The sequence below is a fragment of the Macroventuria anomochaeta genome, assembly GCF_010093625.1.
Source record: "Macroventuria anomochaeta strain CBS 525.71 unplaced genomic scaffold BU25scaffold_10, whole genome shotgun sequence".
Classification (NCBI taxonomy): Eukaryota; Fungi; Ascomycota; class Dothideomycetes; order Pleosporales; family Didymellaceae; genus Macroventuria; species Macroventuria anomochaeta.
This window is the reverse complement of record NW_022985371.1, coordinates 319,450-338,869: the sequence shown is the minus strand read 5'-3', so window position 1 is coordinate 338,869 and position 19,420 is coordinate 319,450. Positions and strand designations below refer to the sequence as shown.

At 51.7% G+C, this 19,420-nt stretch overlaps 10 protein-coding genes and 1 non-coding gene across 11 annotated transcripts; 4 read left to right on the top strand and 7 right to left on the bottom strand.

Moving 5' to 3' along the window:
* Positions 1-792: 792 nt before the first annotated feature.
* BU25DRAFT_19545 (mRNA capping enzyme, alpha subunit) lies at positions 793-2,298 on the bottom strand. The gene has a single exon (XM_033701039.1). The coding sequence runs from the start codon at positions 2,066-2,068 to the stop codon at positions 806-808; it is 1,263 nt and encodes a 420-aa protein (XP_033563511.1). The 5' UTR covers positions 2,069-2,298; the 3' UTR covers positions 793-805.
* A 1,009-nt stretch (positions 2,299-3,307) lies between these two features.
* Positions 3,308-5,313, top strand: BU25DRAFT_430124 (uncharacterized protein; the record flags this gene model as incomplete). The annotated part of the gene is made up of 5 exons (XM_033708590.1): positions 3,308-3,324; positions 3,973-4,204; positions 4,371-4,916; positions 4,973-5,108; positions 5,165-5,313. 5 exons carry the CDS (start codon positions 3,308-3,310, stop codon positions 5,311-5,313), a joined length of 1,080 nt encoding a protein of 359 aa, XP_033563510.1.
* Positions 5,314-6,516: 1,203 nt separating this feature from the next.
* Positions 6,517-8,002, top strand: BU25DRAFT_364417 (uncharacterized protein). The gene is made up of 3 exons (XM_033703790.1): positions 6,517-6,970; positions 7,023-7,082; positions 7,140-8,002. Exons 1-3 carry the CDS (start codon positions 6,771-6,773, stop codon positions 7,771-7,773), a joined length of 894 nt encoding a protein of 297 aa, XP_033563509.1. The 5' UTR covers positions 6,517-6,770; the 3' UTR covers positions 7,774-8,002.
* Positions 8,003-8,950: 948 nt separating this feature from the next.
* On the bottom strand, positions 8,951-10,195 carry BU25DRAFT_489905 (acid protease; the record flags this gene model as incomplete). Its single annotated transcript, XM_033711454.1, has 1 exon — positions 8,951-10,195. The coding sequence occupies one exon, from the start codon at positions 10,193-10,195 to the stop codon at positions 8,951-8,953; it is 1,245 nt and encodes a 414-aa protein (XP_033563508.1).
* Positions 10,196-10,502: 307 nt separating this feature from the next.
* Positions 10,503-11,408, bottom strand: BU25DRAFT_456991 (uncharacterized protein; the record flags this gene model as incomplete). Its single annotated transcript, XM_033710074.1, has 1 exon — positions 10,503-11,408. One exon carries the CDS (start codon positions 11,406-11,408, stop codon positions 10,503-10,505), a length of 906 nt encoding a protein of 301 aa, XP_033563507.1.
* Positions 11,409-11,625: 217 nt separating this feature from the next.
* BU25DRAFT_337588 (uncharacterized protein) lies at positions 11,626-12,243 on the bottom strand (the record flags this gene model as incomplete). The annotated part of the gene is made up of 2 exons (XM_033702682.1): positions 11,626-12,122; positions 12,171-12,243. 2 exons carry the CDS (start codon positions 12,241-12,243, stop codon positions 11,626-11,628), a joined length of 570 nt encoding a protein of 189 aa, XP_033563506.1.
* Positions 12,244-12,783: 540 nt separating this feature from the next.
* Positions 12,784-13,937, top strand: BU25DRAFT_409199 (NAD(P)-binding protein; the record flags this gene model as incomplete). The annotated part of the gene is made up of 2 exons (XM_033706003.1): positions 12,784-13,287; positions 13,342-13,937. Coding segments are annotated over exons 1-2 (857 nt in total), but the record flags the coding sequence as incomplete, so codon positions are not given.
* Positions 13,938-14,028: 91 nt separating this feature from the next.
* On the bottom strand, positions 14,029-14,604 carry BU25DRAFT_323271 (P-loop containing nucleoside triphosphate hydrolase protein; the record flags this gene model as incomplete). The annotated part of the gene is made up of 1 exon (XM_033702258.1): positions 14,029-14,604. A coding segment is annotated over one exon (576 nt), but the record flags the coding sequence as incomplete, so codon positions are not given.
* Positions 14,605-15,029: 425 nt separating this feature from the next.
* On the top strand, positions 15,030-16,699 carry BU25DRAFT_489900 (ser/Thr protein phosphatase-like protein family). The gene has a single exon (XM_033711453.1). The coding sequence runs from the start codon at positions 15,355-15,357 to the stop codon at positions 16,531-16,533; it is 1,179 nt and encodes a 392-aa protein (XP_033563503.1). The 5' UTR covers positions 15,030-15,354; the 3' UTR covers positions 16,534-16,699.
* Positions 16,700-16,830: 131 nt separating this feature from the next.
* On the bottom strand, positions 16,831-16,917 carry BU25DRAFT_t50. Its single transcript has one exon. It is a non-coding gene; the product is annotated as a tRNA-Thr (tRNA).
* Positions 16,918-18,274: 1,357 nt separating this feature from the next.
* BU25DRAFT_420177 (uncharacterized protein) lies at positions 18,275-19,251 on the bottom strand (the record flags this gene model as incomplete). Its single annotated transcript, XM_033707988.1, has 3 exons — positions 18,275-18,507; positions 18,555-18,612; positions 18,679-19,251. 3 exons carry the CDS (start codon positions 19,249-19,251, stop codon positions 18,275-18,277), a joined length of 864 nt encoding a protein of 287 aa, XP_033563502.1.
* Positions 19,252-19,420: the final 169 nt, after the last annotated feature.

Below are 19,420 nucleotides of genomic sequence, written 5' to 3'. Positions count from 1 at the left end.
TTTTAGAATGATCTTTCCTAAGCTCATGCCCTTCTCGCTGGTGAAGCCTCGATACATGGCGCTAGTACCGAGTCACCCTTTCAGTTTCGAGATTTTGTCTTTGTAGCGTCTCGACTCAATTCTTACAAAAGCATCTTTGCGCAGAGGTCGGCGGGTTTTTGCTGACGTTCGGCGGCACACGCTCGACTTCCTCCATATAGCGCTTTTCGTACCAGTCTCCTTCTTTGGCTTCGTCAGAATATTGGCTGCAATCAGTGTAATGGCTGTCCTCAGAGTACTGGCTGCCGTCAGATACTTCGTCCGCTGTTTCACCGACCTGTGGATCAGATGTAGCGTTGGAGACGCTATTGTTGTCTGATTGTGAAGCACCTTTGGTAAAACATTGATCGATTCCAACCTGCTTGGAGCCATCCTGCTTGAAAGTTCGTGTGTCGGACTCTTTCGAGTCCCAGCTTTCAAAGCCCTCGGCAAATGAAGGAAAACATCTGTCAGGTCCAATTTGCGGGAACCTGGCTTGCTTGGGCTCAGGCTGGATGTGTTCAAGTTGCTCGTCCTTACGCCGCCCAGTTTGGTGTCGCGATAAATCGTGTTGCTCTGCTCCGCGCTGCTTAACTTTAGCGGCTGCCTCAGCTGCTGCCTTGGCCTCTGCCTCGCTTCCCAACGCACGCTCACTTGCTTTTGCTGTTTCATCCTCATCTTCGAGTTCAACGCTCTCAGGAGGTACACAAGGATCTTTCTCAAAATGTTTCCGAGCCAGCTCCCCCGATACCTCTCCCTGATCCGTAACACTCGTGGGATTAGCATCCTAGTGCTGCCCATTCGCCTCACTGAACTTCCTCTTCTTTGCTTCCCTTTCGTCCTCGCCAGTTTGTGTCGGTAATGGTCTGCCTTGAATGCGGTAAACAGCCTCCTTAATCTTCTGCTCATGGCCCAGCAAGTCCAGCTCTGTTACAGGATTCTCGATGCTGGCTAGCACGCTGTTGACAGTACTGATATGATTCGCATCCTTCTTGTCGTCGCGCCACCGCGGTGTACCATCTGCTTCAGCTTTGTACTTCCATTGGCCGGCGGGCGAGCGGTAGCATTCGATGATTCGACCGTCGAGGCGCTGGTTGAGGGACTTCAGGGTATTCCATTCGGCGGGTGTGAGGGCGAGTACGGCGAAGGGCCGGTAGTCGTTGTTGTTGTGTTGAACGAGGAGCTGAATGGGGACGGGGAGGGCGTCGTAATCTGGGATAGGACCGTCCTCGCCATCTTCGGGGTCGATGAGAGGGAATTCACCCAATCGTAGCTTGAAATCTATGGTGTTCTCATGTGGAGGCTTCCATTTCAGGATGTGCTGATCTGTACCGAACTGATAGCGTGTGTCTTTGCATGTGAAGATCAGACCATCATTGCCGTGCTTGAGGTTGGGAAGGATAGTATTGAAGATATGTTGAAGATGATACGATTGGTGCATTTGTTTCTCTTTCATGCGGAACGGTTGCAGATGTGGGACGTTGAGGGAGGGGTTCTGGTCGAGCCATTTGCTATAGGGTTTCAGGACATGCTCCTTCATACGGCCTAGACGTTTGTCCATGCCCTTGGTTGTGACGTTCTGGTTGTCCACTGCTAATGCATCAAAGACGTAGTATATGAGGCGAGGCGACGGCTCTCCCGGATACTGATCATGTACCAACTCCCCGTCGAGTATTGTGCCGAAAAGAAACTTGTCCCGATCGTTTGGATTTTGCCAGTATGGTATTCTTATGGCGGGCTCGACGTTGTAGTAGTTGTTCTTGCGATCGATGAGAAAAGTAAGTGGCTGTACACCTGATCCGTTGTCGTACCAGTGCAAGAACAATAGGACTCTAAGTCCGTCGGTTTTCTCACACATGAAGTATTCGCGTTGTTGAAGCTCGGCCAGGTGTTCGCGGCCAAAGGATACTGGTTGAGCGCCGGGAAAGCGTGTGCTGTCGCGCTCGAGAAGCCCTGCGACATCTTCCTTGAGCCCTCTCGCATCGTCATTAGGCACCAGAAAGCCTGGCATCTGCGGCGGCGGCGCGTGGACCGGCACGGAAGACGACATGATGAGTCGTATAGTGATATGTGAACGGTAGGAGGTGAGAACCTGGGTGTCGAGATGGTGAGAGCACCTCAAAGAGTGCTGCGCTGAAACGTACCTTCTTTGTGAGCGAGCTTCGAAGCTCGCGCTAAGTAATATGACTAAGCAGAGCTATGTGTGGGGTCGCCCATGGACTGCACTACCAAACAATACCTCCAAAGTCCACTGCCAACTGCCAGTGGCTTTATTATGATTAGGGAACACACTGTCAATGTATACTGAAACATGATTTATCAGAATCGTGTTGTAGCAGCCTACTCATCTCACCCTTGCTCTGAAATTACCATTGCGAGTCCGGCAAGTTGCTACTATTACAGTCATCGGGGTTGCATCTGCCCTTGATCTGGGCAGATTGTTCTAGATTGTTAGCTGCGCTGTATGTTGGAGGTGACACGTGCATTTAAGTCGACAGCAAGTATGAATCGCTGACACCACCGCGAGTTGGTGGGTAGATGTAAGTCCAAACTTGACTGCTGTGCGCATTAGAGTTGCCAGTCGCTCAGGCACGAAAACGTGTATTGTCAAGAGTTGATAGTACCAGATGCATTCACACTGCTGCCGCGACCGTAGCATTGTGGGGTTACTGAAAGTCAATGTACGCCTGAGTTTGACAGACTGTTCTGACAACAGCAATGCGAGACATATAATGAAAAGAAAATCGAGATATTGGATGTTCGATATAGAGCTGGAAGTGTGTATCGGTGGCGTTGTTTTGAAAAATCGAAAGATCCATGATATGCATTGATGGTTAGCAGACAATGAATCTCAAACGCCATCCGTAGTGCCGTTCCCGTCCGCAAGTAATTTTCAGGCGTTCGTAGTTGATGTACACGATGCCGATGCACGCTGCAACTCCATGTCCACCGTGATAAAGAACCAGGCGAACCAGTTCCAGAAGAATCGCCACTCCACCCCAACCATGACCTTCGTCGTGATCATTGTCGTAGCGAAACCGCTTATTTCTTGTCCTTCTTCGCGCCACCCTTGGTCTTGGCTGTGCCCCGGAACTCCTTCATCCTGTTCTTGCGCTGCTTGCCTGTACCACTGTCAGCATGTGTCCTTCACCACACTATCCAGACCCTATGCCAGATGCATAACAGTGTGTGCATGATCGATTGTAACGTACGCTGCTGCCTGGAGGCCTTCTCGACCTTGGTGGCCATGCCGTATCTGACGAGCCTGTAGCGGGGCTCGAACTTCTTCATGGCCTCGGCGGAGTCGTAGATGAGGGCGAAGCCGGTGCTCTTGCCACCACCGAAGTGTGTCTTGAAGCCGAAGACGGAGACATCGTCCTTCTTGGCCTTGTAGAGCTCACCGAGCTTGCCACGGAGCTCGTCCTTGGAGACGTTGGCGCGGTTGGGGTGGAGGACATCGCTACACAGCAATGTCAGAGCCTGTCCTTCGCAATTGTATATCCGGTGCGCTCTGCACTTACACGACCATCTGGCGACGTCCGAGGAGGGGGTTGCGGATGAACTTGCGCGTGCGCAGAGTAACCTGAGAATCGGCCATGTTGGAGGTTGGACTTTCGACCTGAGGCGGAATTGTCAGTGTCCGAAGGGAAGGTGCGACGGCGATGCAGAGGTTCGCTTGGACGTACTTGACGGAATCGAACCTTCTGTTGTCGATGGGCTGTGTTAGTAACGCAGGAGGCTGTCGTCGTTCTGGGATCGCGAAATTCTGGCTGAGGGCAGGTGCGTTCTCGCTTAGGGCAGAGCTTGGCGGCGCTAAACGCACCTTCCGCCGCCTCAACTGCGAACATCGAATTTGGCAGGTACCCCTCATCACCCACTTTGCGTTTATCGTGATCTCTTACTCGACTTAACGACGTGCATTAAAGCTGCAAATATGAGTATCGTATCAGATAGGTTGGCGCAGCTACAAATTTTGCAGCGCCAGTACCTCCAGCTGGTAGATCCATTACAGTTGAGATGGCCAGATGCACAGGTCTTGAAGAGCCCTGAAGTGCAGTCCTGGATGTTCCTGCACATGTTTGATGAGGGCAGCGTCAAATCACCTCCACCAGAACGTTACCAGCTCAGAGTCCTGAAGCTTCTCATTGCTAAGCTAGAGCGGTCGATCGTCGACCCAGAGGAGGATGTACGGTTTCCTATTTCTTCAACTTGTCATTTCGATATGTTTGCGGCCTGCTTCGCTCTACGCAGCTCTCAATACTGTCCGTCCAAATACTATGCCTCAATTGCTCGAAAATATACAGATTTTACTTCATCTTCAGCTGCTGACCGCTGGCTTTCACAACATGCAGGAGATTTCAGATGACCTCATGTCTGCAATGGCAACGTTACTCACGTCCAACGTACCCTCCGAGGCCGACTCCGCTCAACAAAAGGCCTTCGTGACATACTCGTATCCACTCCACTCAGCTGACGACAGCACCTCGGAAGAGCAGGCAGTCACACTTCTCGAAGCTCGATCTGTCATCTCAGGGTCCGGCACGACCGGACTCAGAACCTGGGAAGCAGCGTTGTTACTAGGGTCGTATCTGACCACCGATGATGGCCGAAGAATGATCAAGGGAAAGAGGGTGTTCGAGTTGGGTGCGGGCACCGGCGTCATCTCTATTCTTTGCGCAAAGCACCTTGGGGCGTCTGGCGTTGTTGCTACCGATGGTGATGAGGCTGTTGTCGACGCCATCAAAACCAACCTGTTCCTCAACGGACTGGATGTTGATAGTCTGGAGGGGTGTCAAGTTCGAACAGCAGCCCTCAAATGGGGTTGGCCAGTCGATGCAATGGCATTCTCTGAGGACTATGGAATGGAAGTGCCGAATGTCCTGCTCGGTGCAGACGTCGTAAGTGTATCGTCATGATCGCTCGCCAGGGAAGCCTGACCTTAACACATGAGCAGACCTATGATAAGACCGTCATTCCACGCCTAGTGTCCACGATGAACGAGTTTCTTGACTTGAATTCAGCTCTTGAGATTCTGATCTCGGCAACGATTCGCAACGAGGCTACATTCGAGACCTTTCTGAACGCGTGTAGTGGGTATCCCCTTCGTCATTGTTGTGAGTTGTCGCTGACCTTGTGGGGTAACTAGGGCGGAATGGTTTCAGGTTTGAACAACTCGGCTTCCCGCCAATACCAGAGCCTGAACAGGCAGGACCCTTTTATCCAACGTCAACACCGATCCAAATATGGCGAATCACCAAATCCGAGGCAGCTCGTAATGACCCATTCGCTGTCTGATCGCCCAGGCACAGACTTTTCCTTCTAACCAACGTGTTGGTCTAGACTAAAGTTTGCGACCTGTAGCATACCTGTAATACTGCACGCAGCAATGTCTCAAGTCCAGGGTGCTCAAGTTTCTTATGCGGGATCGTGAGATGTTGAGTGGTCTGGCTGCGATCTTTCATTGGTCGAAACGCAGGGCGTTTTTACGTTCAGGAACCTCGGGTTGTCCAGCGATTTGTCCACACAGATGCATCTGCAACGACGAAGGCACACACTATCAAGCTTTCGGATGAGGCATATGTTTCCGACTGGTGAACTCTCCTGCGCGGTGTGCACGTTCTCAAGGTCGGATGTCCAGCCGGAGTTTCTCTTACCTGAGCGGAAGCTACGACGGTATCCCCAAAGAGGTAATCTGTGACACGGACACATTCGCCATCAATGCTCATTGTCGCAGCAAAGATCGTGATACAAGACGTGATCGCTTTCAAGGAGTAACAGACACCTGAATGGACAGTCGCACAGAATACCTTGGTACCCGCAGTCTGTTGTACCTTGCGACCAGATTTGCATCAGAGTTGCGGAACGTGGGCCTTGTCAGATCGGGGCCGTTCCGTGCAAGCACTCATGGTTGCGATTCGCCTGTCTCTGCAGCGGCTTTACTCCATGCAGATCACCCTGTTGGATTCGCCCTTTGTGAGCCTGTTCCCTTGCTGTCTTGCAGGAAAAATTCTGAGTTGGTCTGCTGCAATAAGGGAGGCACCGTGGTGGATGCGATGTGGGGTGCAGGCAGCGAAGAGTCAGCCGAACGCTTGGAGATGGCGTGCGAATCGCGTATCATCACCTCCACGCGCACGATAACTCCATAAAATTAGTAGGCCGTTGTCGTCAACAGCGTTCTAGAATTCAGTACCCACACAATCCTTCAGCTACTTAATACACCCGCCTGCCGCTCACGATTCACGATAGTTGTTATCTCCTCATATAGCTGTAGCCGCAAACAACCGTACACCTACTGGCAACCCTCGGCATTATTCCTTGATCCTCGAAGTTCTTATCGCTCAGACGATCGGAACGGCAGCGCTACTGCACGGTTCTTGCTGTCGATAGCCTCCCTTCGAAGCCCCCGAGGTCGCTGTTGCACCCCTTATCAAACGTCACTGTAAGTGCTGCTTTCTTTACACATTCTTCGTGTCACAACGGTTCCGTTGATGCGGGAAGGAACCGTTCATGCCTCGTGTTATCTATGAGATTCCATTACCGAAATCTGGCCCTGTGCTAATTCATAGGCTGCAGGAAGATCGAAGATAACGATTCTAAACAAAGACGCACGTCCTTCCGTCATCTGCACTTCCAAGGGCTGTGCACTTACCGCTTCTTCGTGATTCTCAGCTCGTAGCAATTGCGCATCACGACGAACCGTGCGCGATTTTGAGTCAAGTGAGGCTTTTAATCAATATACATCCTACCTCAACATGGCTACGCATCACGCCCGCCACCCATCGCATCACTCTAAAAAGGCGCATTCAACCTACGCAAGGACTTCAAGGCCTGCCCCTTCATCGAAACGTTCAGGTTCCCACGGAAGGAAAGCCAATTCGCACGCCGTTCAGCACCGGGAAGTGGTTGAAGACGAAGACGAGGATCCGATGGCTGTGAGCTTCCTGAACTACTGGTTTGTCGACATGAATCGTGATGCTGCCAACATAAACTGACATTAGTTGTAGTACTGTCTGCGAAAAGCAAATCATCGTTCCAAGTAACTCGGTGTTGTACTGCTCGGAGAGGTAAGCAGGACTCATGTTGTGATACTTCCATGATCTTGTGTACTGACATTTGTCTAGCTGCAAGAAGAAGGACGCTGAGAAGTGCTTGGCATATTACGACTACTCACCACCAACCACACCCTTCGCCAACTTCACATTTGACGACCTCCACTTCCCTGACATCATCCCGCAACGCTCGCCTACCCAGTCCCACTCCAAGCGCAACTCGTATGCCTCTTCAGAAGGCTCAGTAGATGATGACTACCACCGCTCGGACTCTGATGCCTCCAACTACCTTCGCCAATTTCAGAACATATCCAATGGCAATGACACTGTCCGACCAATCCGTCCCCGTTATGAGCGCGCATCAACCTCCTCGGCCAACTTTAGTGCAGCACCTTCCCTGTCGCATACCCCTGCGTCGTCGTATAGCTTCTCACTCCCGTACACACCATACACCCAACCCTCCAACAACCGACCACTACCACGCAGGACCCACGGCTCATCGTACGCATCAAAATCCATCGACCTCGTCATGCCCATGACCGGCCCTTCAAGTCCCAAGCAGTATTGGCACAAGGCGCCGCCCGTCTCTAGGACGTCCATGAGTACCATCGAAGGCGAAATCATGTATGCGAAATCGCCGGTCCCATCATTGTCGCCTGCCAACGGGAGTCTCGGCCGGTTACTTGGATCGACGCCTCGACAGTAGAGCATTACTTCTCTTCACGACACCAACTTTACACATACAATTTTTAATGCATTGCCCTGAGGGACTGCTATGCAGGCGTAGCTTGGCAAGACATAGTTTTTTTTTAAACAAAAGTTATTCATTGAAGCATACTATGCGCATCGCGCCAGTGCGGACGACGGCATGGTACAGAAATTAGATAGTCACAACGATACCAATTCAACGAGCACTCAATGTGCTCCATCCCAATCCACAGCCATCCCATTGATCTCCATATCTGTTGTCTTGTACTGTCAAATCAATTTCTGCCAACACATAGGATACGTCTCGTGCTCGGAGAGCCATTTGAGTATGCACTCGTGTCCGAACGTATGCTTGCATGCTGTCATGACAGGCTCGTGGTCACAATTGTCACCCCCAACACCGTATTGCTCTGTGCAGATTGCGCAGTCCGGATTATTTTGCTGAAAGTCGCTAACGTCCAGTACCACCAAGCCCCTGGCAATTACTTTGGACTCTCCATCGAGCCGCTTAGCGCGTTGGGAAATGACCTCAAGTCTTTCGTGGCGGTAAAAATTAGAGACCACAACCTGTAGGTCCTTCTTGGGCGCTGTTTGACGAAAGTCGATGCTCTTGTTGTGCATACGAAGCCGCGTTAACAAAATCGGAATATCGTTATCATCGGACCACGACCGGTATTCAGTGACTTTCAGAAGTAGTAATAGTCAATCGTGTATTGTACCAGCGTACTGTAGCTCGTAGACATGTGTCTCAATGTACCAGCACCAGAAAAAAGGATGCTCAGCCACTTCAGCGTTCATGGCGTAGAAAGCTGGAACTGCGTGGTGATCGACGCGCCGGGACCTTGGCGAAGAAAATGCCTTAATAAGCTTGCTGAGCATTCTCGCGATGACGTCAATGCTGTATGCAAAGATGGGTATGGGAAACAATGTTGGTGCTTCGCCGAAGTATGGCTCGTGGTCTAGGAAGAAGTAGAGCGGCAACGCCATGTTCAGGGTCGAGGCAAGTATTGTTGGAGGTGATAAGTTGACTTGAAATTACCAGAAGAGGGATATATGAAATCAGTGATGTTCCACTGTACGACGTACGAACAAAGGAGATATTCATACGGTGCGGCGTGTTCACCCACAGGGGTTATTGCTCTGGAAGCGCACTGAGACACAACGGCGAATACCTCCTACAGCTCAGAACCTTCCCCCAGGTCACTCCATTTTGCCTGCGCTATCCTTAACTCTTTCTCATCCGCATCAAAGACCACATACGCACTCCTCAAAAATGTCGCGCCCAGCAACCTCACAGGCCCATCGTTCGGCACAACGCCAAAGTAACACATCTTCTCACCATTCCAATCCTTGACTGGCGGAACAGTAACAGGAAAGCCTGGTGGATAGATGATTTCGCTATATAGAACCCGAACCCTCGCTTCCTGTCCCCTCATACGCGTGGCGAACTCGAAGTCCAAGGAGCCAGTTGCTGAAGATCGAAGCGAGCAAGGAACGTACGGCGCACCGTTGATGATTTCCGTAGCATTGAGACCTTCCACGATACCTTCGTACAGCGAGGTCGGAACGTACATATTCGGACTCCCCGTATCGAGCGTAAACCCCACACTATGACTCTCCTCCGTCAACCTCTTCCTCATCTCTTTCCCATATTCTCCACCACCAACCCTAACGACACCCGTCAAATTAACGTTCCATCCCCTCACCGCCCCCTCTATAGCCAAATTAATCGGCACCCCAGCCAACTCACCCTGATACTTCCCCCGATCCTCGCCACCAAACTGCACAGACCCTTTGCCCTTACCCTGTGCATTGAGCCAAACACTAAACTGCCTTTCCCCCTTACGCGAAGCAAACGCAATTCTCTCCCATAACGGCGTATACGTCTTGCTCAAATCCCCACGATACGGAGATGTGGGGCTCGCGTATACGGACTCACTAAACCTTGTCCCTAAGCCAAAGATCCCGCGATTTCCTTGCACCCACAGGAGCCTTGGGAGGTTACCGACAGCGAACTGCATATTGGCGATGGGCGGGAGGCCAGCGATGGAGAGGCTGTCGTTGTAGTACTCGCCGATGACTGCGAGGTCGGGTGTGAGGCCGTAGCGCGCGTCGAAGGGGACGTGAGTTCTGGTAAGAGTTGAGGAGGCTGTGACGTCGAATGAGAAGCTTGGAGGACAGGTGGGGGCGCAGCCTGAGGAGTTGGGCTGGGGGACCCATATGTCTGTTGAGCCGGTGTCGAAGAGAAGGGAGAAGGGTTGAGGGGGTGTGCCGAGTGCGATGGTGATGTTGTAGCGTTGGTACGCGAGGTCGTTGTAAAGGGGGACTTCGTAAGTGTGGTGTGCCGCAAAGGTGGTCTTGGTGAGTAGTGCACATGTTGAGAAGAGGTAGGCTGAAAGACGAAACGCGGAGAAAAGCATAATGAATTTGTATGGAATGGAGAAGACAGCTCTACAAGCTGGTAACAATAGCTTGTTGCGGCAGCAGTATAATGGCGAGTACTTCAGGCGCCCTGCAGGCGACTGGTGAGGTTGGTTCTTTCTGCAATAGGCTGTGAGACTGCGGGGTCGTGCAACAATCAGCCGTCTTCTGAACTTCGTCACTAACTGCCTGAGATCCTGCCTTCCCATGTTTCGCACTGGCGGAAGGTGATGACTTCCAGGTAGAGTAGGACATGGTGAACAGACTGATCGCCCGGATTACAGTCGCGAGGGATTATTCTTTCTTTCACGACGACGCTGTTTCCTCCGCCTCGGACCTGCGCTGTGCATGTGCCCTGATCGCTGCCAGAGCCTCCTCTTTTCTATACGTCTCGCCAGGCCAACCAAAGCTCTGGTAGATCTTCTTGTATTGCTGCGCGGCGTCTTTGTCGTCTGCAGTGAATGACTTGTCGAATTCATGTACTTCGGGTACGCCCTCAATGTCGCCGTAAAGCGTGCCCTCGTGATGCCCAAGTCCAGGCACTGGAACCATCTCTAGCTTCTCAAATTTGGTCTTGAGATCGTCAAAGTAGTCCTCGACCGCCATCTCGCTCTTCAGGCCGCTGCATGCCAGTATGTCTTCGTAAATATTGCCCTTGACCACGTCAAGCACAATAGCGCGGCCACCACTTTCGTACCCATCGGCTATAACGATCATGTGCTCCAGCTTGATGTCTTCTGGGTCGTCACCATCGAACCAATTCTCTTCATCGTCGGCATCCTTGTCTCTGCCCTCATCCTGATACCACAGATACCCTTCCTCTTCTTCTTCGTCTTTGGGTTTATCTCTCTTTCTCTCCTCCAGTTCTTCAACCCACTGTTGCACGGATAACGCTCCCGACTGGTCGTCCTCTGCCCATTGATGTGGTTCCCACGTCGAGTAATCTACAACATCACTCTTGTAGTGAATGTTGGTTGTCATGGTTCCGGCATCCCCCTCATCGATGTAAGGCAAACGCCTGAGGAGATCAATCACAATTGGTGATCTCGGGAAGCCTTTCGTGGTCTCTGGAGAGATATTGGGCCACCCGCCTGGAGGCGGGAACTTGAGTGCTGACTCCGGAATGTAGAACCTTGTTAGGAACTTGTAGTAGTCACCAATGACGGTGGCAAGCTGGTCGCGAGTAAGTCGCTGCCACGGTGGGTTTGTCATAATGAGTTGAGGTCTTGAGCGGGATACTGAAATCGTCGTTATCTGAGGAAATATTGTGAAGAGCTGCACTTTATATCGCGCTCTCTATGCGGTTGCCATATCAGGGGCTGCCTAGATGCCTGACAGGCAGACAGCGCCCAGCCGCACTTTAGCCGATTGAGCAATTCGCTTCATCCTTGGCAGTGTGTAGTCTGCGGCGTTGGAAGTCTACGAGGCGTCAATATCTGATGACTGTAGCAGTCGCACTGATGATAGTGGAAACTCCAGTAATAATGTACCGCCACGCGTTTGTCTTCGCCCACAACTCCGCAATGATCTTCATATCCGCACTCTCCGCCCACCTCTTCCAGCTCGCTCTCGCTGTATCCTTATTCGTGCCCTGACCTTCGCTCTTCAACTCGAACTCGCCGCGCAACAGCTCCTGTGCCTTCCACTTGCCAGCCCCATTGACCCCTGGCTCCATGTACAGCGCAGTGTAAGGGATGATGCTGGCAATCGCAACAGCGGCTACGGCGTAGAGCGAGGACGCGTGCGACGGGGATCCCGCGGCTAAGTAAGCTAGCAGCGCGTTGCTGAAGGCGCCGAGAAGGATGAGAGGTGCAACAAATATGGGCGCGAACTGGTAGGCTTGCAGCCATTGCTTTGCGAGCAGCTTTGGCGGCGCGTGAGTGGTCAATGGCGGGATCACGACATGGCTGTAGGTAAATGTCAGACCTGGGAGCATGTCAGTAACAATCGCAAGGTCGGAGACCCAGAGCGTACCTGTGTAGAGACTTGGTGCTACAAGCGCAATGGCTTGCAGACTGGGAATGATCGCTTGCGATAGCTCGGCCATCGTGTAGGCTTACAGTGCGTATCAAAAGATCCAGGATGAGCATCCAATCGAAATGGGTAGATGCAGGTTATGTGCGTGTCGTTCTGACGTGTCTGGGAGCTACTACGCCACACGTCTTGGTGCGACGGCGGACATGATCAGATGAGTGGAGAGCGTCGCAGTGTCAGCATGAGTGTGCTGGAGGCAGCAGATCTACATTTCGCACGGATGCGTGTTCGTAATTACGAGTATTGTGTACTTGCGACAGTGTGGCTGTTCACCGAAAGCCATCGGTGCTCCTGCACTTTGATCTGCGCTAGCCCCCACTTTTCGCCTGAGCTCGACCAAACATCAACCACAACATGGACATGACAAGAAGGCACAAGCTGCATTGTCAGATTACTCCGAAAAAATGCGGATCCAGTCAGCAAGTTCGATATACATGTTGAAATCAAGGTGCTTACGACCGATCGAGAGAGTGGTATCTGCGGTCAAATGTCTGGTGCAAGACCGGTTAGTTCATACATGTTGCAGTTCTGGACAATCCGGGGGTCAGGTACTCTGGACTTGAGGTATGTCAAATCATCGGGCATAGAACCGGCGACAAAAGTGTGTGAAAGCGAGAAGATGCTATAAAGGCACACTGGTAAACGCAAAGCGCACTTTCTTCTGAACACCAGTGCACCTTCCATCCTAGAGCAGACTAGCCTTTTCCTTGATCCAAATCATCCTATACTATCCAACAGACCAGTACTGTATCACCAACACGCCGATCATGACTTCGCAGACTCCAGTCTGGTTCATCACTGCGGCCTCGAGTGGCTTCGGCAAGTTCATGGCTCTGGAGGCTCTCGAGAGAGGCCACAAGGTCATCGCCAGCGCGCGCAGCACGTCGCGCATCGCCGACCTGAAAGAGAAGGGGGCCGTGACCGTGACACTTGACGTGACGGCGCCACAAGCAGAAATCGAGAAGGTTGCGAAGGCAGCAAACGAGCAGTATGGGTATATCAATCACTTAGTCAATGCAGCTGGCTACATCCTAGTCGGTGCAGTCGAAGAGACCTCGTAAGTGATAAATAACCCTAGAGGTACTGTGGAGCGCAATATTAATCTTTTCAGGCCCCAAGAAGACTTCAATCAATTCAATACCAACGTCTTCGGCATGCTCAACGTTTCCAAGGCCTTCCTGCCCTACCTCCGCGCCACCTCTGGCCACCGCACCATCTCCAACTTCGGCAGTGTTGGCTCCTGGCGTGGCGGTGCAGGCTTTGGTCTGTATTCTGGCACCAAGTGGGCGTGTAGTGGCATCTCCGAGGCTATGAGCGCTGAGCTTGCCCCGCTGGGTATTGCTGTGACCGTGGTGGAGCCGGGGTACTTCCGCACTGGCTTCCTCAATGCGGGCAGCCAAATCAAGAGCGAGAAGAGGATTAAGGAGTACGACGCGACAGCCGTTGGTAAGATCAGGGCAAGGTTAGACGAGATCGACAACAACCAGCCGGGTGACATCGTGAAGGGCTCCAGGGTGATAGTTGATATCCTGACGAAGAGCGGCGCTGCTGAGGGAAAAGAGGTTCCGATTCGTGTGGCGCTTGGTTCAGACTGTTCGAGAGGTATCCGGGAGAAGATTGATGACACCCTCAAGTTGTTGGAGGAGTGGGATCCGATCACGACGAAGACGGATCATGACTGAGTACCTCCAAGGTCTGACATATCCGATCAGGCGTTGGACAACTTGAAGGCCTCCTTCAGCGTATTTCGAATCGAGCTCTTCTTTGCTTTCGTCTCTTCTTCAAGCTTTCCTTTACCTCTCCCCTCCAGCCTTTCAACCTTCTTGATATTCTCCACCAACAGCTTGAGCGCACTCTCCGGTCCTTCTCTTTCAAGTGAGACCATCTCGATGCTCCTGATACCCTGAGATTGCGCCCACTCTTCCGCTAGAGTCCGGCCGACTGCTTTACTCTCTTTCCCAGCATCTACAAGGTCAAGCTTATTCCCAACGAGCACACACCCAAAACTCCCACGCTCGCCCCCACCATCCTCTTCATCACTCTCACTCTTCAACCTACGACACCCCCAAAGAAACTTGTACGCCTGATCAATGACATACTCGAAACTCGCCAAGCTCGTAACATCATATAGAAGGACAATGCCATCCGCTTCAGCAAGCATCTTCTCCGCCCACTCGGTGTATTGCATTGCGTGCTCCGGCTTGAGAAACGAGGTGCTTAGATCCATGAGAGTTAGATCCGAGGCTTCACCATCCACAACTATCTTGTGTGAGAGTACGCTATTGTCGGGGTCGTAGATGACGAACGATCTGCCGTAGCAGAATTGGTCGATGAAACATGTCTTTCCTACGCTGGGTTCGCCGAAGACTACGATGTTGTAGCAAGTGGAGGAAGACATAGTGCTGTAGAGACTGGATCTCAATGCGACCGTATTGAGGATCTTGAGTTCTTGCAATGCTGTTTTCGAGTCTCAAGTCGAAGACTGCGACGAGCAGGGTTGACTGATCATCAAGGCGCGGTGTGGCCGTGTAGCTTCGGTGCTTGCGCCTACCTCTCCGGTTCACATTCACCTCGGGCAGGCACCCTCCACAAGATGGCAGGAATACTCAGCCCACGATGCACAATGACTTTTGTTCATCCACCAAAACCACCCTCATCGTCATTTCGACAGTCCCGATTCAGCAACAGCCTCCAACAGCCCCATAAGGCGGCCTGCCAAGCTTGATAGTTCCGATCATTCCGAGAGGATCTACGCCACCAACCGCGCCAGGCTAGGATGGTGTACGAAACCCCCAGATCGCAGGGGGCACGCGCTCAAAGTTTTGGGCTTGCGCGTCAGGCCGGAGATGAGGATGATGCACCTTTCCAAGTCTTCAACTCAAGTCGCAGCAATCACACTCGTCGAACACAACAACAATCGCAACGGTCGCAAATACAGGCAGGCGCAGATGAGCACTCCATCGGCGTAGCCAGGACCACACGGCAGCGACCTTCGACACGAACAACTTCCAGATTCCATAACGCTTCTCAGCATCGTACAGCACCCTCATACACGTCTCAGAAATCATTAGTGTCTTCTTACAACGGAACATCGTATTTTCCTTCAGGGTCTTCTGCAGCTGCGATGTCGTACCGCGATTACCCGCACGCGCAGCATCGCCCACTGATCGACCTCATACCTGCGCACCACGATGACGTCGATGCTTCTGACGAAGAAGACGACTTCTACAGCAAAGAAGACGACCAACTCATACACCCAAAGTGGCAGGCACTGATCACGCAAACATCGAACCGCGTTCCTCGCAAATTACAGCGCTGTGTCGTCATAGTTCTCGCATTCGCATTCCTGTTCCTTGTAAGCTGGAAAGCATACTTTGGACCACGATACGCCGCGCAGCTACAGGAATTGAAGGATATGGATGAGACACCAACAATGAGCTACGGGAGCAATGTGCGCCCAGAGTTCAAGAGCATGATTCAGGTCAGGGACATGGACAGCCAACACATACCTAAGAAGGGGCACAGGCTAGTCTTTGTCGGCGATGTCCATGGATGCAGGGAGGAGTTGGAGCACTTGCTGAAGAAGGTTGACTTTAACAAGAAGCATGACCATCTCGTCTTGACCGGCGACATGATCGCAAAGGGCCCCGACTCGCCGGGCGTCATCTCGCTGGCTGAGAAGCTCGGCGCGTCCTGTGTGCGCGGCAACTGGGAAGACAAACTCCTCCTCAGCATCGCCGAGTCTGAGGCACGCCACCTCGACACACTCCCAGGTCCCGACGAGTCCCCCGACCGCAAGACAGACTTCCTCGACGAAGCATCACACAGTCACGGCGACTACGCGCTTCGCAAACTCGCCAAGTCCTTTTCCAAGCACCAGATTGCATACCTTCAGGAATGCCCTGTCATTCTACGTATAGGCAACGTTCCCAACCTCGGCGAATTCGCAGTCGTCCACGCCGGCCTCGTTCCAAACATACCTCTTGAGCAACAAGATCCCTTCCACGTCATGAACATGCGCACCATCGATCTCAAGACACGCATCCCCAGCTCGAAGCACGATGGCACACCATGGGAGAAGTTCTGGAATCATCAACAGAAGAGGAAAGAAGAGCACGAGCGCTTGAGTGTTGTATATGGGCATAACAGGAAGAAGGGTTTGAACTTGCAGGAGTTCACGTTTGGACTGGACAGTGGGTGTGTTAGTGGGGGCAAGTTGACGGGGCTTGTGGTAGATCACAAGGGAAAGACGGAGATTGTGCAGGTCAAGTGTCATCAGGAGAATGGCTGGGACAAGGACTAGATCTATGAGATTAGGTAGCATTCGTGAGGCGTTTAGGTAGTGTTAAGCATGGCATTGTAGGCGTTCGGACAGCATACCACACCAGTAGCGTTCGGGACATCCCCGGACGATATACACATGTAGAATACACCATTTCACAAAACACACACTAATTTATTCACCTGTCGTAGAGACTTGTCATCGTTGCTGAAGTGCCAGTCATCCGTGAATGGTCAAAAATACAGGTTGGTTGCTTATTAGGTGCATACAGCATATCCAGAATAGAGCAGCTGAGGGACTGCATGACAATAAAAAATATGCCCTCTGCCAGAATCGAACTAGCGATCTTATCATAGCATCATAAGGTAATACTAGTGATACGCTTTACCACTAAGCCAAGAGGGCTTGATTTTGAATCAAGAAATTCCAACACTGTTGGATTGGCTTGTGAAAGAGAATGAAAATAAAAACAATCATATCAAAGAATGAAAACCTCCCGCAAACGATGATCAGCAGATTATAGGTGAAGATTTTGACACGCTTCAATTTTAGAGGACAGATTACGGAGGATGAGATATGCGGTTCGCCGATATTGCGCGAGTGGACTTAGACGAATTGGATGGGGTTTGCCCCCACGAACTTCAAATGACTGCTAACCTCCATGCTTCTACATCAACACACGCGACATCTTGCCGGTTGTGCCTGGACTGCACAATGCACGTAACAGTCCAGGAACATGCAGGACGCAGTCACGCTTTATAGATACTCTTGATGCCTTCAACGCTGAAGTATCAGCCCTAAGGCGTGCTGATAAGTGCTTTCATCACTCACGGCCCTGGAAATGCGAGGCGCGAGTGCTCACCAGTCTCACCTTCATCGGTGTCGGTAAATCGTCCAATTACTATCTATTCCAAGGCACTGACTCGACATGGTTGTATCATCGAAGACCTCCACGATGCAGTTTGAGGATATCAGGTCAGAATGAGGGTTCATGCGACAAGAGCAAGGCTTACTGCAACCACCGTCTTACAAGGCTAGCAGGATCGCATTCCCCGAGTTGTCATTGGACGATCACTCGTACATGATTGATACAGGTATAGGTAACGTTACCTGAACGCAGTTATATAAGTAGCCCTCGAAGGTAGTGGGTCGAAAGCCGTTGCCATTGCCTTGCAGCAGAGAAAACACAGCTTGACGCTCAACCAAGAGATTCTCGATCCCGCAAGCAATCCTCGAAAATGGAAGTAGCATCCTGCATAACCGGCGGACGGAAATTGCTACTCGCAATCACCACGACCCATATATTCAGGATCTGTGTCGCTAAGATCGTCATGGCTCCGGCTGACGAGCTGTACCTTTGATTACACACTTTGTAAAGAGCAAAGGCGAAATGTGTGGAGGGCAGTAGTGATCTTACCTGAGTAAGCACTCTGACCGGCAAACAGCTCATGCTTGTACCTATTTTGTGACTGTTCAAGTGACCAAAGATGACGAGTGGTAACGCAAATCCAACCCGTGACTTATGGCTGAGAACTTCTTGACCGTTGTTTCCATCCGTGTTTCTAAAGATCACCGTGGAGCTGACAACAGATTGCCAGTCCGCTCATCTCTCCAACGTGTGTTTCCTTTCCCAACATCAGCAGCCAGCCTACCATATCTGGCTTGAAGCTCAACCGACCCAAGGGTACCACTTCTTCAACTCATCGATATTGCCATCAAAGGGCACATATCTCCAGAATCTAGACCTTAATACGATAATGAGCTAGATCATGATGGAGTCGAAGTTGAAAGCACCTTCGTCGTGTGGTGTTCCACCCCGAGGATTCTTCAAATACTTCGTACTATCAAGGTTGTATCTGCGGGCGAAAGCTTCCTCTTCACAAAGCTTCCTGTGGGCTTCGGCTTCTGTCAGGTGAGAGTCGTCTGCCATGGTCTTCGCTCGAGCGTCGTTGTAGCCCTTGAGGTTATGGCACTGGTAGAAAACGTGATTGTCACCTGTAATCGTATCAGAAAAGCCAAGGTGATGTGGCGAACTAGCTTACGATCGTATCGTTGCGCCTCGTGGGCCATACCAAACACTACTCCGATATTTGCTAATTCCTACGAACCATGTCCAAGCTGTGAACGAATTAGTCGCATTTTGACTGAATATGTACCTTGACTCACCTCGTGTGTGATAGCGTCGATTCCTGCGTTAGGGGCCATCATTATCCAATAGCGACTAGCCTCGTTGCTTTGTGCATCGTATGGGGTGGTGGCATAGGCACCATCGGTTTCCTTATAATTGATGCTTATGAAAAGAGAGCCACAGTCCGCCCTAGGGTTCCAAGCAAGGTTCGTATGGTCGTAACAGTACTCGACGCGACGCTGAGAGGGGTCCGCATTGCCGTCATGGGCTTCTTCCCATCCGAGATTGTGACCCGTCTGTGCACTGGCAGGGTACCCAAGCTTTGCAGCCCAACGTTGAAAAGTGTGTTGGACCTTGCAGTGGAGTGTGTCTCGTATTTGCTGGTTGTGGTAACAGTACTTGACTACTCGAAGCCGTTGGTTGTTCCTGACGACTAGAGGCCATGGGTCCGCGATGCTGGCCTGGAGAGTGCTAGCACTTCCTTTTTGCATTTGCTCGGCGGAGGCATCGTTGACCATGATAACATTCGACGGCACCCTACAGTCGAAGCGGGCGATGATGAGGAGCAAGAGGGCGAACAGCCCGAGGCAGAAGAGTAGTGCTCGGCGCATATCAAAGATAGCGTTGCTGGTCTAGAAGGCGAAGAAGTCAAGGAGCAGAGGGAAGGTGTAAGGTTTCCAGTGGGCGGAGCTTATATAGCATGTGGGTCGAAGTTCAAGTGAAGGTAGGACTCTAGGGCGTTGCGCAAGGCCAAATTTGCAGCAGGCTCCTCCCTACTTT

Coding starts and splice junctions, on each gene's coding strand:
- BU25DRAFT_19545 (XM_033701039.1), bottom strand. CDS start 2,068: ATGTCGTCTTCCGTGCCGGTCCACGCGCCGCCGCCGCAGATGCCAGGC.
- BU25DRAFT_489900 (XM_033711453.1), top strand. CDS start 15,355: ATGTCGTACCGCGATTACCCGCACGCGCAGCATCGCCCACTGATCGAC.
- BU25DRAFT_364417 (XM_033703790.1), top strand. CDS start 6,771: ATGGCTACGCATCACGCCCGCCACCCATCGCATCACTCTAAAAAGGCG. Junction 6,971..7,022: donor GTGAGCTTCCTGAACTACTG/GTTTGTCGACAT, acceptor CATTAGTTGTAG/TACTGTCTGCGAAAAGCAAA. Junction 7,083..7,139: donor GTGTTGTACTGCTCGGAGAG/GTAAGCAGGACT, acceptor ACATTTGTCTAG/CTGCAAGAAGAAGGACGCTG.